This window comes from Piliocolobus tephrosceles, chromosome 13 (assembly GCF_002776525.5).
Source record: "Piliocolobus tephrosceles isolate RC106 chromosome 13, ASM277652v3, whole genome shotgun sequence".
Lineage (NCBI taxonomy): Eukaryota > Metazoa > Chordata > Mammalia > Primates > Cercopithecidae > Piliocolobus > Piliocolobus tephrosceles.
This window is the reverse complement of record NC_045446.1, coordinates 83,889,477-83,908,141: the sequence shown is the minus strand read 5'-3', so window position 1 is coordinate 83,908,141 and position 18,665 is coordinate 83,889,477. Positions and strand designations below refer to the sequence as shown.

The 18,665-nt window shown below is 38.0% G+C and overlaps 1 protein-coding gene and 1 pseudogene across 1 annotated transcript in view; one reads left to right on the top strand and one right to left on the bottom strand.

The window, feature by feature from the left end:
* Positions 1-18,665, bottom strand: part of HEPHL1 (hephaestin like 1) — a 78,251-nt gene that overhangs the window by 43,277 nt on the left and 16,309 nt on the right. Inside the window, exon 2 of the mRNA XM_026452320.1 lies at positions 16,396-16,640. Within this exon, the coding sequence (XP_026308105.1) occupies positions 16,396-16,640 (245 nt within the window). The remainder of the gene's footprint in view (positions 1-16,395; positions 16,641-18,665) is intronic.
* On the top strand, positions 5,202-6,152 carry LOC111533251 (annotated as a pseudogene).

Here is an 18,665-nt window from a genome sequence, read left to right as displayed (position 1 = left end):
GGCTTCCCTTCCTCTTGCCTTTCTAATCCATTTTCCAAGCTACCACAAGAGTGGTCTTTTCAAACCTTAAATATAATTCTATTGTTTCCTGTTTAAAATCATTTCATGGCTTCCCATCAGTGTTGGGATGAAGGTCAAATGTGTTTAATGTAGATTAGAAGGTCCAGCATGGTCTGGCTCAGGCAATCCTGAACTCCCTGGACTGGGTCAGTTTTCTAAAATGCATTCACTCTGAGAGAAGGGCAGTAGAGCCAGTGGTTAAGCTCACAGCCACTGAAATTAGACTGCCTGGAAAGGAATCCTACCTCCATCACTTGTTAGGTACGCAGCTTGGGCAATTTCCTTCTCTTCTATGACTCTTAGCTTCTTATCTGTTAGGTGGTGATAATCATAAATTCCTACCTCTTAAGAGTTGTTGAGACTTGTAGGATATAATATCTGTAAAGCACTTATCACAGTGCCTGATATATAGTAGCCTTTTAGTAAGCTATTTTATTTATTTATAGCATTTACCTAGGTTTTTAATTATACATGTGTATGTGTATGTATGTGTATATATGCACACACTATATATATATATTTAAACACATATATAGTATGTATATGTGTATACATATACACACACATATATAAATATCATGTGTGTGTGTGTATGATTGCTTGATTAATGTCTCTATCTCATGTTAGACTGTAAGCTGCATTAAAGCAAATACCAGGCTTCTTTTTGCTCATGGTTGTATCTTTAAGACCTACCCCATAAAATATGACTGAGTGGCATTACGTTACACTGCCTTTGTTCAAAGCCCTATGAATAAAATGCATGTCTTGGGAGATTCCTTTCAATATGGAGAGATTTATATACGGAGGGTCAGGAGTTGAGTGAGAGTGGACTTGTCTTGAAGTTTCTATTGAGATCACTTATTTTGAATTGATTATATGATACAAATCAATATAAATAACAATTGTTCTAGAAATTCTTATGTTCACAATTTACTTAATGGGTCTTGTTTTTATTATTATTAGGAGTTATTGAAGGCTATTAATGAAATGAGGAGAGAGAATCCCCAAACAGAGCCTTTGTGTCACTACTCAAGTTGAAGAATATCATTGGGAATCAAAAATAAAGTATAAATAGAAAGGAAGAAGTGATTTGGAGATAGGTAGCATATTAAGTTGTTCTGAAAGTCATTTTCAAAAGAATTTATTATGGATTTTGACCAATGGTAACATCAACAGTATGAAAGTATAAAACACTATTTATTTGCTTATATATGTTCTAGGCTGTGTGAGCTCTTAAAATTCACACAATTGTTTTACCCATCAGGTTTGAGAATTTTGAGGATTGATGGGGTCGTGGGAGAATGAAGCTCATTCATAAACAAACGGCAGAAGAGTAAAATATGCAATTTTTCAGAAGACAGCTTGCCAAGTCCTATTCAAAGAAAGTATATAAAACCAGCAATTTTATTTGTAATAATGTATTGTAGAAACATACTTGAAAACCTTTTTCAAATTACATGAACTGGAAGCAACCTAAATAATTATCAATACTGAACTGATACGTTCATATGATGGGATACTGCACAATTGTTAAATGGAAGTCTCACTGTATGTACTAATATGAGAAAATCTCCAAGACAAAGTAAAAAGTGAAAAACAGAAAGTGTTATGGTATAATCCCTTTTATATAAATGAACAAGAATATACACATACATACATGCTAATATATGTATAGAAAAAAAGTCTGTGAAAAAATTTATAGAAATTGTTTAAGATTATTGCCTTTGGAGTGAAAGACAAGCAAGCAGGGCTTTAACTTTTCTTCTTATACCTCGTTACTCTTAAGAACTTCTTCTTTTTTTTTTTTTTTTTGAGATGGAGTCTCGCTCTGTGGCCCAGGCTGGAGTGCAGTGGCCAGATCTCAGCTCACTACAAGCTCTGCCTCCCAGGCTTATTCCATTCTTCTGCCTCAGCCTCCCGAGTAGCTGGGACTATAGGCGCCCACCACCTCGCCCGGCTAGTTTTTTGTATTTTTTAGTAGAGACGGGGTTTCACCATGTTAGCCAGGATGGTCTCGATCTCCTGACCTCGTGATCGGCCCATCTCGGCCTCCCAAAGTGCTGGGATTACAGGCTTGAGCCACCGCACCCAGCCAAGAACTTCTAACCATGTTCATAGGGTACTTTCTCTTTAATTTTCTATTTTGAACTAATTTTAGTGAGTATGTAAAGAATCAGGTTGTGTGCAATTTTCCCCTGCTTTATACTTTTTTATATTAAAGCAAAAACCAGTCCAGATGCAGTGGCTCACACTTGTAATATGAGCACTTTGAGATGCCAAGGTGTGAGGATTGCCTGAGGCCAGGAGTTTGAGACTAGTCTAGGCAACATAGCGAGACCCCATCTCTATAAAAATAAAACAAATAAAATAAAAAATAAAATTTAAAAACCAATAAAATTTATTTTTAAATAATTCCTAATACTTAAGCATATTTCAGATGTAGGTCAAGAAAGCACTAGTTCATTTTATCATTAAATGAAGGAATGTATATAAGACCTCTGGCACAGGCATTAACATAAAATAGTTTCTCAATTAATGTTAGCCCCACCCGCTCAACCTACTTCTAAGTTCCATTCTCTACCCCTCCCTAGGATGATATCTTGGAAGCAACAACTGTATATTTACTCTTCTTCACAACCCAGCATTGTGTCTGGCTCACAGCAAACACTAAGCTGAATTAAGCAGAGACTTTAAGACTTTCAAGCTTATAGCTATAGCAAAGACAAAACCTCATTAAAGGAGAGCAAAGAAGTCAGCAAATTCTCTTCCCAAAAAAGCAACTATAAAGTTAGACAAAATTGATTTAAAAAATAACAAACCATTCTGGTATCTAGAAATTGAATAAAAACATTTAGCAATGTTTATGCTTGAAACTGCTGAACGTCAGCTAAGAAGAGTAGGATTCTACAGCATTGTTTTTCTAACCACTCACAGATCCACTAGCAGAGAACATAAGATTTATTGGCTCAAGATGCTTAGGCACAACTGCTTCCAATCATTTGCTGACCACTGAGCTAAGCAGACATAGGAATGACCTCTCAGAAGCCAGACTTAAAAATAAAGATAAATAATAAAAAAAGCAGAAATCTCAGTGGCCACACACCATAGGAAAGATAATCCACAGATTTAGCCCACAGGTTACTAAACAAAGAAGCAAGCAAACAACAACAAATAACCTAGAGTTGATGAAGGAATGAGAATCCAGAGTTGCTACATTACATTCTTTAAAAAATCCAGTTTTCAAGAACAACAAAAATATGAGAAACACAAAGACACAGGCAAGTGTGATTAATAGTCAGAGAAAAAAAGGCAGCCAGTGGAAACTATCTCTCTTTATGTCCTTAGAGGTTGAATTTAGCAGAGAAAGACTTCAAAGCAGCTATAATAATACATTCAAACAACTAAAAGGAATTATGTGTAAAGGGTTAAAGAAAAGTGGGAAAGACGACTCAACAAATAGAGAATCTTAATAAGCAAATAGAAATAATAAAAAGAATCAAATTGGAATTTTGGCATTGAAAAGCACAATACGTTAAATAAAATACTCACTAGAGGAGCTCAACAATAGATTCAAGAAGACAAAAGAAAGTATCAGTGACCTTGAAGATAGATCAATAGAAATTATCCTATCTGAAAAAGAGAGTGGGGGAAATAGAAGAAAATGGATAGAACGTCAGAGACCAGTGGGACAATGTATTTACTAACATGTGTATAACAGTTGTCTTCAGAAAGAGGGGAGAACAACAAAAAAAGTATGGGATAAATATTTGAAGAAATAATGGCCAAAAATTTCCCAAATGTGATGAAAAACATTAACCTACACATCAAAGAAGCCTAATGAGTCAAAATTTGATAAATACAAAGAGGTCCACAAACAGATACATCATTGTTAAACTATGGAAAGTGTAAAGAAAGAGAAAAAGGTAATATTGAAACCAGATAGAGAAAAACGACCCATCACATACAAGGGAGCATCAGCATGATTAATGGTTGACTTCTCATCTGAACATTTGAAACCAGAAGACAATGAGATGATATACCCAAAGTGCCAGAGAGGAAATGTTAGCCAAGAGTGCTATATCCAGCAAAACTATCCCTCAAAACTAAAGGCAAGACATTCTAGATAAATGAAGACTGAATGAGTTTGTTACTAGCAGAACTGCCTTACAAGGAATACTAAAGGACGATCAACCTTCATAATAAATGGAAATGTCACCAAAGAGTAACCTGAATTCACAGGAAGAAATGAAAAGCACCAGAAATGGGAAATATATGACTTCATATAAGAGGTTCTATAAATATATTTTCCTTTATTTTCTTTATTTTTTAAAAGTCATAAAGTAATATAAAGCACCAAGTATATAACAATATATTGTTGGATTTATTTAGAGAAGGGTGTTATAGATAGATAGATGATAGATAGATAGATAGATAGATAGATAGATAGATAGATAGATATCAATAATAGCACAAAGGAGGGGGAGCGAATGGAACTTTATGGAGCAAAGCTTCTACATTTTGCCAGAATTTAGTTGGTAAAAGTGATCAACTAGGGTGCATACTACAATCCCGAGGCAAACCAATAAGAAAATGACTCAATGATATATAGGCTAAAAAATAAACAGAAATTAAAATATTATTCTAAGAAATATTTGTTCAACACAAAAGAAGGCAGTAAAAGAGGACCAGAGGAACAAAAAAGACATAAGACATATAGAAAAAAATTAGCAAAATGACAAACATAAATCAAACTAATAAATAATTACATTAAGTGTGAAAGGTCTAACACCATAATCAAAATGCAGAGATTGTCACACTGGGGGAAAAAAGCAAGATTCAACTATATGCTGTTTTTATTGTGTCTTACATTCAAAGACACAAATAGGTTGAAAGTAAAAAATTGAAATAGCAAAAGTAAGATGCTGTATCAATAACAGACAAAATAGATTTTAAGACAAGAAATATTATTAGAGACAAAGATATTTTGTTGCGATAAAAGGGTCAATATATCAGGAAAATATAACAGTTATAAATGTATTCATATCTAACAAACATGCATCAAAATACATGAAGGAAAAACTGACTTAATTTAAAGAACAGGGAATAGAAGCTGGCTGTGAAAGAGTCCAGCAGAAGGAAACATGTCTGCCAAAGTATTAGAGTCCATTGGCAAGTTTAGCCTGGTCTTAGTTGTTACAGGAGGCATGGTGAGCTCTGCCTTATGTTATGTGGATACTGAGCACAGAGCTAAATCTCTGGCAGATTCCATGGAGTACAGGACATCGCAGTAGGGAAAGGAACTCACTTTCTCATCCTATTGGTACAGAAACCAATTATCGTTGACTGCTACTCTTGATCACATAACACACCAGTCATCACTGGTAGTGAAGATTTACAGAATGTCAAGATTACAGTGCACATTGTCTTCCAGCCTGTCACTAGCCAGCTTCCTCACATCTTCACTGGCATTGGAGAGGACTATGATGAGCGTGTGCTGCTGTACATCACTAAGAGATCCTCGCATTACTGATTGCTTACTTTGATACTGGAGAACTGATCACCCAGAGAGAGCTAGTCTCCAGGCAGGTTAACAACGACCTTATGGAGCAAGCAGCCACCTTTAAGCTCATCCTAGATGATGTGAAAAGATCCTCATGTTACTGATGGCTTACTTTGATGCTGGAGAACTGATCACCCAGAGAGAGCTGTCTCCAAGGCAGGTTAGCAACGACCTTACAGACTAAGCAACCATCTTTGAGTTCATCTTGGATGATGTATCCTTAACACATCTGACCTTTGGGAAGGAGTTCACAGAAGTGGTAGGAGTGAAACCAGTGGCTCAGCAGGAATCAGAAAGGGCCAGATTCGTGGTGGAAAAGTCTGAGCAGCAGAAAAAGGTGGCCATCTTCTCTGCCAAGGGAGTCTCCAAGGCAGCTGAGCTGAGTGCCAACTCACTGGCCACCACAGGTGATGGCCAGATTGAGCTGCACAAGCCGGAAGCTGCAGATGACATTGCATACCAGTTCTCACGCTCTCATAACATCATCTACCTTCTAGCAGGGCAGTCTGTGCCCCTCCAGCTGCCCCAGTGAGGACCCACCCTGCCTGTACCTCCTCAGGCCAACTGGGCCACAGCCCCAATGATTCTTAACACTGTCTTCCTTCTGCTCCCACCTGAGAAATCACTGTGAAATTTCATGATTGGCTTAAAGTGAATAAAATAAAAGTAAAATCACTTCAGATGTCTAATTATCAAATGAAGCTCTTTCACTCTTCTCACATTATCACATTCATTTACTTTTTTATCCACACCTGCTACGAAAAATTCCCGAGTGCCTATGCAGACTGGCTTTAGGTCCCAATTTGAGGTCTACTGTAGCTCCAACCTACGTACTGCAATTGGCAGAACTAAGGTAGGGCAATGTGTGTGATGGACTCGGGAGAACAGTTGTCAGCCTGAGTTCACAGGTAGCCTCCATCCTGTCATTGATTGAAGATTTGAGGGTAAAGGCACATGCAGCTGAATTGAAAAGGCAGGCCTCAATTTTCCCAGCAGTTCCTGCACAGATGCATCTGAAGAGAGGTGCTAGAGAGGGTCAGAGAGAAAGTGGTCTGTCTCTTACTATAAGGCCAATTCTCTTTAACTGTGGGACCAGTGGAAACAAGTGTGAACCAACTGAGTGCAGATTGAAGAATCTGCTTCTGTTGAAATAGGTTGGCCTGATTCTTGCCCCCCAGGGTCCTAATACTTGGATAGACTTAGACAGTGCAAGAGGAACCCTAAATAGAGATCTGAGTCCTGTTGAAGACTTCTTTCTACCCTCAACTTTGGTCCCTTTCAAATATCCAGTGGAATTCTAACTTGAAGTATTGAATCCTTCTGGGGCTAAACATGCCTGCCAAAGATGTGTACATCCTGTGTTCCTGGCTTCCTTGTTCAGAGACTGCTCTTCTCCAGGGCTCTGTGCCTGAACTTTGAAAACAGATCTGTATAAACTGCTGTTAATAAGTGACACTCAGACCTTCCCCCAAAAAAATGGACAAATAGACAACTCAACAATAATTGTTGAAGATTTCAATATTCAACTCTCAATAACTGATAGAACACCTAACCAGAAAATCAGCAAGGATATAGGAGACTTGAACAACACTATGAACCAATTATACCTAAATGATGTCTCGGGAACATTGCACCCAATGACTGTAGAATATACCTTCATTACAGAGCACACGGATGGTTCTCCAGAGTAGAGCATATACTAGGCGTAAAGTAAGTTTCAATACACTGAAAAGGATTACTATCACACAAAGCGTATTTTTCAATCACAATGGAATTAAATTAAATATCGACAGAAAGAAATCTTTGAAATCATCTAAATATTTGGAAATAAAATGATACACTTCTAAGTAACCCATAGGTCAAAGAACAAATCACAAGGGAAATTGTAAAATATTTTGAACTGAATTAAAATGAAGACAAAAATATCAAAATGTATGAGATACAGGTAAAGCCATGCTTAAAAAGTAAATTTAGATTTTAAATCACCTATCTCAGAAATTTAAAAACCTCTCAAATCAATAACCTAAGCTTTCATCTTAAGAAACTAGAAAAAGAAGAGAAAAACAAATCCAAAGCAAGCAGAAAGAAGAAATAAAGATTGGAACAGAAATCAATGAAAAAGAAAACAGAAAAAACAAAATAGATGAAACCAAAAGTTGGTACTTAGAAAAGATCAACAAAATTGAGACAACTTTATTTAGACTGGCCAAGAGAGAAAGAGAACACTAATTGCCAAAGTCAGGAATGAAAGAGGTGATACCACTGACCATAAAGAAATTAAAAGTATCATAAGGAAATATAGGCAACTTTCTGCCAAAATATTAGACCACTGAGATGAAACACACAAATTTCTAGAAAGACACAAGTTACCAAAACTAACTAAAATATAAAAATAAAAAATTGGAATATATCTATAACAAGAAATTGAATTAGTACCTAAAAATCCTCCCTGAAAGTAAATTCAGGTTTAGATGGTTTTATATAAAAATTCTATCAAATACTAAGAAAAATCCATGCCAATACTTTACAAAATCTTTCAGAAAATAGAAGAGTGGAGATTTTCCAATTCATTCTATGAGGCAAGTATTGCCTTGACAACAAAATCAGATACAGACATGGCAAGAAAACTACAGACCAATAACCCTCATGACTTAGACACAAAAATTCTTAACAAAATATTAGTAAATCGCATTCATCAGCATATACAAAGGATTGTATGCCATGGCCAAATGGGATTTATCTCACGATTGCCAAGTTGGCTTAACATCCAAAAATTAGTTAATGTAATAATATATCTCAATAGATATAGAAAAGCCACATGACCATCTCAACAGATATAGAAAAGTAATAAACAAAATCCAGTACCTACTTAGTGAAAAACTCTCAACAGACTGGGAATAGAAAAGAATTTCCTCCAGTCCTAGTTAGAGCAATCAGATAAGAGGAAGAAATAAGGACATCCAGATTGGCCAGGAAAAAGTCAAATTATCCTTATTTGCAGATGATATAATCTTATATTTGGAAAAACCTAAAGACTTCACCAAAAACTATTATAACTTACAAATTTAGTAAAGTTGCAGGATACAAAATCAACATACAAAATCAGTAGCATTTCAATATGACAACAGTGAATAATCTGAAAAAGAAATCAAGAAATTAATTCCATTTACAGTAGCTACAAATCAAGTTAAATACCTAGAAATTAACTTAACTAAGGCAGTGAAGGATCTCCATAATTAAAACTATAAAACACTGATGAAAGAAATTGAAGAGGACAAAAAAATGGAAAAACATTTCATGCTCATGGATTGGAAGAATCAATATTGTTAAAATATTCCTACTGTCCAAAGCAATCCCTATCAAAATACCAAGGACAGTCAACACAGAAATTGAAAAAACATTCCTAAAATTTATATGGAACCACAAAAAAACTAGAATAGCCAAAGCCATCCTAAGCAAAAAGGACAAAACTGGAGGAATCACATTACCTGACTTCAAATTATACTACAGAGCTATAGTAACCCAAATGGCATGGGACTGGCATAAAAAACAGACACATAGACAAATGGAACAGAATAGAGAACCTGGAAATAAATCCATACATCTACAGTGAACTCGTTTTTAACAAAGGTGCTAAGAACATACATTGGGGAAAAGACAATCTCTTTAATAAATGGTACTGGGAAAACTGGATGTCCATATGCAGAAGAATAAAACTAGACTCCTATCTCTCATCATAAACAAAAATCAAATAAAATCAAAATGGATTAAAAACTTTAAGGCCTTAAACTATAAAACTACAACAAGAAAATATTGGGGAAACTCTCCAGGACATTAGTCTCGGCAAAGATTTCTTGAGTAATACCCCATAAGCACAGGCAACCAAGGCAAAAGTGGACAAATGGGATCACATTACGTTAAAACGTTTCTACACAGCAAAGGAAACAATCAACAAAGTGAAGAGACAATCCATAAAATGGGAGAAAATATTTGCAAACTACCTATCTGGGGTTAATAACCAGAATATACAAGGAACTCTATAGGAAAAAAATCTAATTACCAGGTTTAAAAATGGGCAAAAGATCTGAATAGCTATTTCTCAAAAGAAGACATACAAATGGTAAACAAGTGTATGAAAAAGTGCCCAACATTATTGGTCATCAGAGAAATGTAAATCAAAACTACAATGAGATATTCTCCTAACCCAGTTAAAATGACTTTTATTCGAAAGACAGGCAATAAAAAATTCTAGTGAGGATGTGGAGAAAAGGGAATCCTTGTACATTGTTGGTGGGAATGTAAATTAGTACAACCACTATGGAGACCAGTTTGAAATTTTCTCAGACAACTAAAAATAGAGCTATCATACAATCCAGCAATCCCACTGGTATGGGTACACACCCCATTTTAATGTACCCCCAAAAAAGGAAATCAGATATCTGCACTTCCATGTTTACTGCAGCACTATTCATAGCAGCCAAGATTTGGAAGCCAGCTGTGTCTATCAGCAGACAAATGGATAAAGAAGATGTGGTACATATACACAATGGAGTACTATTCAGTCACAAGAAAGAATGAGATCCTGTCATTTGCAACAATGTGGATGGAACTGGAGGTCACTATGTTAAGTGAAATAAGCTAAGCACAGAAAGACAAACTTCACGTGTTCTCACCTATTTGTGGGAACTAAAAATTAGAACAATTGAACTAATAGAGAATAGAAGGATGGATACCAGAGGCCAGGAAGGGTAGTGGAAAGGTAGGAGGAAGTGGGGATGGTTAATGGATATAAAAAACAGAAAGAATTAATAAGACCTATTATTTGCTAGCACAACAGGGTGACAATAGTCAAAAATAATTTAATTGTACATTTTAGAATAACGTGAGTATAACTGGATTGTCTGAAACACAAAGGATAAATGCTTGAGGTGATGGATACTCCATGTACTGTGATGTTATTATTATGTATTGCATGCTTGTATCAAAATATCTCATGCAACCCATAAATATATACATCTACTATGTTCCCACAAAAATTCAAAATTTAAAAAAAAAGAAAGAAACTTTCTTTCTGATAAAAAGCTATCTGGAAAAAATGCACAGCTAGCCTCATGCTTATGGAGGAAGACAAAATGCTTTCTTCCTAAGATTGGGGAAAAGGTAAGAATATCTGGTCTCACTACTAATATTAAATATTTTCCTAAAGGTTATAGCCATGTAATAAGTCAAAAGAAAAAAATTAAAGGTATACAGATTGGTAAGGAAGAATTAAAACTCTCTTCATTCACAATGGTGTAAGTCCATATGCAGAAAATTCCAACAAATCTACTAAACATCTACTAAGAAACAAGTTTAGCAAGGAGGTAGAATATAACTTCAACACACAAAACTTAATTCTATTTCTATGCACTAACACCAAACAATCCAAAAATGAAATTAAGAAAACTATTCCATTCATAATATCAACAGAAAAAAATAAAATACTTTGGAATAAATTTAAAAAAAGAAATGCAAATCTTGTAAACTAAAAACTAAAACATTATTGAGAGAAATTAAAGACCTAAATTCCATGTTCATGGATTGAAAAACTCAATATTGGCAAGATGACCATTTGTTTTTTAAATGCAGATGGAATTTTCCTACAATTTATCAACCAAATTAATGTGAAGCAAGTGCTATCAAAATCCTAGCTGATTTTTTTTTTGGTAAAAATTAATAAGCTGATCAAATATATATATGGAGGCAAAGAACCTAAATAGCAAAAAAGCCTTGAAAAGAATAACAAAGTTGAAGGATTTATGCGACTGCATTTCAAAACTAACTAGAAGTTCACAGTAATCAAGACATTGTGGCAATGGTCCAAGGATAAGTATATAGATCAATGGAGCAGAATTAAGAGCACTGAAATTAACTCCTTATACTTATGGTCGTTGATTTTTTTTCTTTTTACTACAGCCTATGATTCATTCATCTTTTATCCTCAGGACCCAGAATCAGTGTCTGGCACCTGGTGGGTGCTCAATGAAAGGTTTGTCACTGAATACAGACCTTTTGAAAAACTATATATGGTGGTGAGGAGAAGCAAATCAAGGGTCCCTCATGCCTATAACTGAAGACCTGGCCACTGCTCTAAACTTTCACAAGAAGCCCTCTGGCAGACCCAGGAAGGTTGAAAATCAAGACTTCCCAGTGGCCTGCTGAGATCTGCACACAGGATGGGCAGTGCTGCTTAACTGCCTGCACAGGCAAAGGCGCAGCGTGGAACAGTGGAGAGAGCCCTAGAATGGTAGATAGAATAGTAATGAATAGCCTGTGTCTATCCCAACTCAGCTCCTAATCAACTGTAAGATTTTGGTCCAAGCACATTTCCTCTCTGAGTATTGATGATCTTGGGCTAGATCTGGGAAGCACACAAAAAGTGTTGAGAGAGCACTTACCACATGCCAAGCACTAGGCCAGGTACTGGGAAGCAATGCCCAGCAAGATCCAAGATGGTCCCTGCTCCTGGAACCCTACAATCTAATTTAGAGACAGACACACACGAGGAAGCAAACAGAAAAGGTCCCCTTTACTGTACCAGTTCTTAAAAACTGATATATAATGTGTGTATATATGTACGGGGTACATGTGATATTCTGTTACATGCGTAGAAGGTGAAATGATCAAGTCAGGGTATTTAGGGTATCCATCACCTTGAGTATTTGTCATTTCCTTGTGTTCGGAACATCTCAAGTCCTCGTTTCTAGCTATTTTGAAATATACAATACATTGTTGTTAACTATAGTCACCCTATGGCGCTATTGAACATTAGAACTTATTCCTTCTATCTAACAATATGTTTGTACCCATTAGCCAACCTCTCTTCATCCCCCTACCACACACACCCTTCCCAACCTGCTGTTATCACTCTACTCTCCATTTTCATGAAATCCACTTTGTTTTAGTTCTCATATATGAGTGAGAACATGCTGTATTTGTCTTTCTGTGCCTAGCTTATTTCACTTAACATGATGACCTCCAGTTCCATACATGTTGCTGCAAATGACATGATTTCATGCTTTTTATGGCCAAATAGTATTCTGTTGTGTATATATACCACATTTTCTTTATCTATTCATCCACTGATGGACACTTAGTTCGATTCCATATCTTTGCCATTGCGAATAGTGCTGCAATAAACATGGGGGTGCAGATATCCTTTTGATAGACTGATTTCCTTTCCTTTGGATAAATACCCAGTAGTGGGACTGCTGGGTCATATGGTAGTTCTACTTTTCATTTTTTGAAGAATCTCCATACTGTTTTCCATAGTGACTGTACTAATTTACATTCCCACCAACAGTGTATAAGTGTTCTCTTTTCTTTGTGTCTTTGCCAGTATCTGGTTGTTTGTGTTTTGTGTTTTGGGGGAGGGCATTTTATTGTCTTTTTGATCATAGCCATTTTGGCTGGGGTAAGATGAGATCTCATTGTAGTTCTGATTTGCATTTCTCCAATGATTAGTGATGTTGAGCATTTTTTAAATATACCTGTTGGCCATTTGTATGTCTACTATACCAGTATTAAGTGGGGTTTGCTTTTGTTTTGGTTTTGTTTTGTTTTGTTTTTTGTTTTTTTTTTGAGATGGAGTCTTGCTCTGTTGCCCAGGCTGGAGTGCAATGGCATGATCTCGACTCACTGCAACCTCCATCTCCCAGGTTCAAGTGACTCTCCTACCTCAGCCTCCCAAATAGCTGGGGTTACAGGCATGTGCCACGTCTCCTGGCTAATTTTTTGTATTTTTAGTAGAGACTGGGTTTCGCCTGTTGTATTAAGTGTTATGAGATAAACCAACACACTTCTGAAATGGGAGAGTCCTGCAGACAGGATAGAGAGAAGGTTTCCTGGGTAAGCAACATTTGAAATGTTCTTAATTTAAGGACCTATGAATGTTTTCAGGGACCCTGAGAACCTCTTTAAAGTGGGTTCAAAATTTTGTCCACAGGCTGGGCACAGTGGCTCATGACTGTTATCCCTGCACTTTGAGAGGCCAAGGCAGGAGGTTTGCTTGAGGCCAGGAATTTGAGACCAGCCTGGACAACATAGCAAGATCTCATCTCTATGAAAAAAATTTGAAAAATTAGCTGGGTCTAGTGGCAGGTGCCTGTGGTCCCAGCTACTTGGGAGGCTGAGGCAGGAGGATCACTTGAGCCCAGGAGTTCAAGGCTGCAATGAACCATGATTGCACTACTGCACCCCAGTCTGAGTGACAGCAAGACCCCATCTCAAAAAGAAAATTGTGCACATACATATTTTTCTGGTGCAAGGGCTCATGGCTCTCACAGATGGTCAGAAAGATCTGTGGTGCACCAATGTTTATAGCAGTATTATTCACAATAGCCATGATGTGGAAACAACCAAAGCATCCATCAACAGATGAATGGATAAACAAAGTGTGGTATATACATGCAATTGAATATTATTCAGCCTTAAAAGGAATTACATTGTGATGCATACTACAGTATGACTAAGCCTTGAAAATATTATGCTAAGTGAAATAAGCCAGACACAAAAGGACAAATATTGTATGATTCCACCTATATGAGGTACCTAGAATAGGCAAATTCATAGACATAGAAATTAGAATAGAAGTTGCCAGTGGGGCAACAAAAGGGAGGAATGGAGAGGTACTGATTAATGGCTTTATAGTTTCAGTTTGGGATGATGAAAATGTTGTGGAAATAGATCATGGTGATGACTGTACAATCTTGTGGATGTAATTAATGCCACTGAATTGAACACTTGAAAATGGTTAAAATGGTAAATTTTATGTTCATATGTTTTATCACAATTTTTTTGAAAAAGAATTTGTGGCCCTAAAAAGCTTTAGAATCACTGGCCTAAATGATTTTTCAGGACACCATTAGCTCTATTAAGGTATGCTCTCCAGAAACATACGGAGGAAAGAAGACAACCACTAGACTTAAAGATGCCCCTATTTTCTCTGTATTTGAAAAGTCAGGAACAACTATCTTGGTACAGCTTTACTTTCTACCTGCAGTATAAATAAGACACATGGAGTCAACCTGAACGCCCATCGGTGATAAACTGGATAAAGAAAACGTCATGCATATACACGTTGGAATACTATGCAGCCATAAAAAGAATGAGATGATGTCCTTTGCAGGAACTTGGATAAAGCTGGAGGCCATTATCCTTAGCAAACTAACACAGGAAGAGAAAACCAAATATCACGTGTTCTCACTTATAAGTGGGAGCTAAATTATGAGAACACATGGACACATAAAGGGGAACAACACACACTGGGGCCTAGCAGAGGGTGGAGGGTTGGAGGAGGGAGAGGATCAGGAAAAATAACTGATGGGTACTAGGCTTAATGCCTGGGTGATGAAATAATCTTTACAACAAATCCCCATGACACAAGTTTACCTATGTAACAAACCTGCACATATACCCCTGAACATAAAATAAAAGTTTAAAAAACTGTATTAAAGAAAATGCATTCACAGTTACACCTTAAAGTTCGCCTGGCACAATTTTTGTGCTCATCCTCAACAACTAAGAACTACTAAATCTTGGCTGCACTCCAGGTGGAGGAAAAGAAAGTCCAGAACAAAGGGCAATCCCAGTTGTATGTTCACCATCAGAGTTCTCTCCTCTGGCTGCTTACAGAGACATGGCTGGGGCAGCTGCCACACAAGTTAGGCTGCCTTGGAATATTTGTTAATGCCCAGAAACTCCCCTTTGATGATAATGTGATTTGCCTCAGAGTTAATGGCACTGTGCTGGCACATTTCCCAGAAGCAGTCACCTAGCAGGTACAGCACCCTTCGACTCATTCCACCAGGTCATGAGCAAGAATGAAATACAGGATGCAAAAATTATTTTTGATGTTGGAGAAATACTTGTGTCTCAAAAGTCTAAGAAAGTTGTTTAATATTTTTCAATTAGGGAGAAATCCAGAAACTGCCCTAATGAAACTCCTAAAGTACACACAAGAAGGAAGACAGGACTGCTTCACAAAGGCAGCACCAAAAATAGCAGCCTGAAGCAAGGAGTGGGGATGCTCTGTTGATAAAACCGTACCCACAGCCAAGGCTGCTACTGGGTGATAGGAGCATGTTGCCCTTTATCCAATGTGCAAATCAGGCATAAGTAAGTGACAAGGAAGAAAGCTAGTGTGCTTCTGGGGCATGGTGGAGCAGGTACTGAGGAGTTTTGTGTCAACATAAAGAAGAGCAAGGAAGAGGAGAGAGAGGAAATAAGGGAAAGAAAAAGCATGAAGGGGAGCCAGGCACGGTGGCTCACGCCAGTAATTCCAGCACATTGAGAGGCCGAGGCGGGCGGATCATTTGAGGTCAGGAGGTCGAGACCAGCCTGGCCAACATGGTGAAACCATATTTTCTCTACTAAAAATAATAAAAAAAAAAATTAGCTGGGCATGGTGGTACACATCTGTAATCCCAGTTACTACAGAGGCTGAGGCAGGAGAATATCTAGAACCAGGGAGACCGAGGTTGCAGTAAGCTGATATCATGCCACTGCACTCCAGCCTGGGCAACAGAGTGAGACTACCTCTGAAAATCAAAAAACAAAAAAACAAAAAAAGCAAGAAAGGAGTGAGACAGAATAGGTAGACAGAGATGGATGCAGGAGACAGAGAGGAGGCAAACATATCCATGTAATCATTGTGCTCCTAAAATCTCTTTAACTCTGACAGTTACCTTACTTATGAAATAGAGACAAGACCGCAATAATAGAGGATTGATATTTACCTTCCGAATCTTTGTTGTAGAAAACGCCATGTGGATGCAGAGAGTAAGGTCGAGAAGCAAAGTTCTTTAAATGAATGACAATCACATCACCCACTTCAGCCCTCAAGATGGGGCCCAGGAATCCAAGCCAGGGAGGTTTGGGGATCTCTATGGAGTAAGTTCCATCCGTGAAGTGTCTGTAAACAGCCTTCTTGTAAATACCACCTATCCTGTTGGGCCCTCTTTCGAGAAATAAGGTTGCAAGTCTAAAAGTAAGAAGAAAAATATTTTGTAATCGAAATGAAAAGAGAAGCCCTAATAGCTTACCATTAGGAGTTTATAAAGCATTGCATGTATGACCTCTCATTTGGTGTTCCCCATAACCTGTAATCTCTGTAGGGCTGGGAAGATTATCCTCAATTTACTAATGTGGAAATGAGATTCAGCAATTAAGTGGCACGCCAAAGGGCACGAGTAGTATTCACTACCAAACTAAAACAAATCCAAAGAACTCTAAAGCCACACTACACATTTGCCGCTTTCCACTCAACGTGTTCCCCTTTGCTTTTTCATTTAACTAACACTCATTGCACATTTACTGCATTCCCAGCATGTGGCTAGATGGTGTAAAAAGTTTGTAATCAAATAATGGGCTAAGATGATTAAGCGTCAAGTGAATGATTGATACAACAGATACAGGCTCAACATTTCTAGGAACATAATAGCTCAGGGAGGCCAGGCATAGTGATCCACACCTGTAATCCCTACACTGGGAGACCAAGGCAGGCAGATCTCTTGAGCTTAGGAGTTTGAGACCAGCCTGGGCAACATAGTGAGACCCTGTTTCTGCAAAAACAAACAAACAAACAAAAAGAAAAAACAAAAAACAAAAAAATAGCCAGGCATGGTGGTGGGCCACCTGTAGTCCCAGCTACCTGAGATGCTGAGGCACAAGGATCACTCAAGCCTGAGAAGTCGAGGCTGCAGTGAGCCATGATCGTGCCAGCCTGGGTGACAGAGCAAGACTCAATTTTTTAAAAAAGCAGAAAGTCAGGCATAGTGGCTCATGCTTGTAATCCCACTTTGGGAGGCCAAGGTGGGAGGATCACTTGAGCCTGAGAAGTTAAGGCTGCGATGAGCCAAGACTGCACTACTGCACTCCAGCCTGGATGACAGAGCAAGATCCGGTCTCAAAAAAAAAAAAAAAATGGTTTGGAGAAGGAAAAGATTGCTGTGGGTACAAGAGGTCAGACAATTGCAAGAATTAAGGAGAAGCAGGATTGGATAACAAAAGGGAAAACTGAGGACACTAAGCTGGACAACAGATGTACAGTGAGGAGGAAGCAGTACAGATGGAATGGGAAGAGCAGGTTATAGGCTGATGCACAGGTCTAGGAGGTGAGGAATGAGAGACAAGGATGCATGTAAGTTCCGGAGATAGACTGACAAGTTTAATTCTGGGTTGGAGAATTTAAAATTTATCATGGAAGCACTGAGACTCACTGAGGTTTTTCACAAAATGGGTGACATGATAATCATGTGTTTAAGGACCATTCTATGGCAGTGGTGTGCAAGTTTTAGAGGAATTGAGCAAAAGGCAGAGCAAAGTTGAGGGGCAGAGAGACTGTTATGAGACCAGAAGGGGGTGGTGCAATAGAAGAAAAGTGGTGGACATGAGAAAAACAGAATTCTAAGACTTGAGATGACCAGATGCCCTCCTGAGGACCTAGATGTAGGGCAGACTCAGTCCCTGGTGTCTGGGAGCGTGAAACAATAGCACTGCTTGGGAGTTGCCAGACAGTCTTCTCCTGGAGAGGTGAAGCCCCCTTCCCCACTCTCAGTCTATGTGCTTAGCATGGAGCTCCCATCCTAGCTCCAGCTTTGTTAATACTGGCTTCTGCTTGAGCAAAAGCTCCAGCACTCCTGGGTGCAGTCATCCCAATGTAGCTGTGTCCCTTTTGGGGGCAAGAGGCCACATCTTACTCTGAGACACACTCCTGAAAGTGTCCGTGCATTTAGTCTCTCTCAGTTATCCACCAAACATTAATTATATCAAGCCCTGACCTCAGTACTAGGGATATGGAGGAAAAAAGACAAAGCCCCTGCCTTGAAGGAGCCTCTATTCTGGAAGGGAGAGTTATGAGAACACAGATTACGTTCTGGAGCATCTAATCTGGAGTCAAAGATAGGTCAGGGGAGGTTTCCTTAAGGAAGTAATGCTTCAGTATACTCTCAAAGAAGAGTTACTCAAGCGAAAGAAAGAAAAAGAAAGAAAGAAAGAAAGAAAGAAA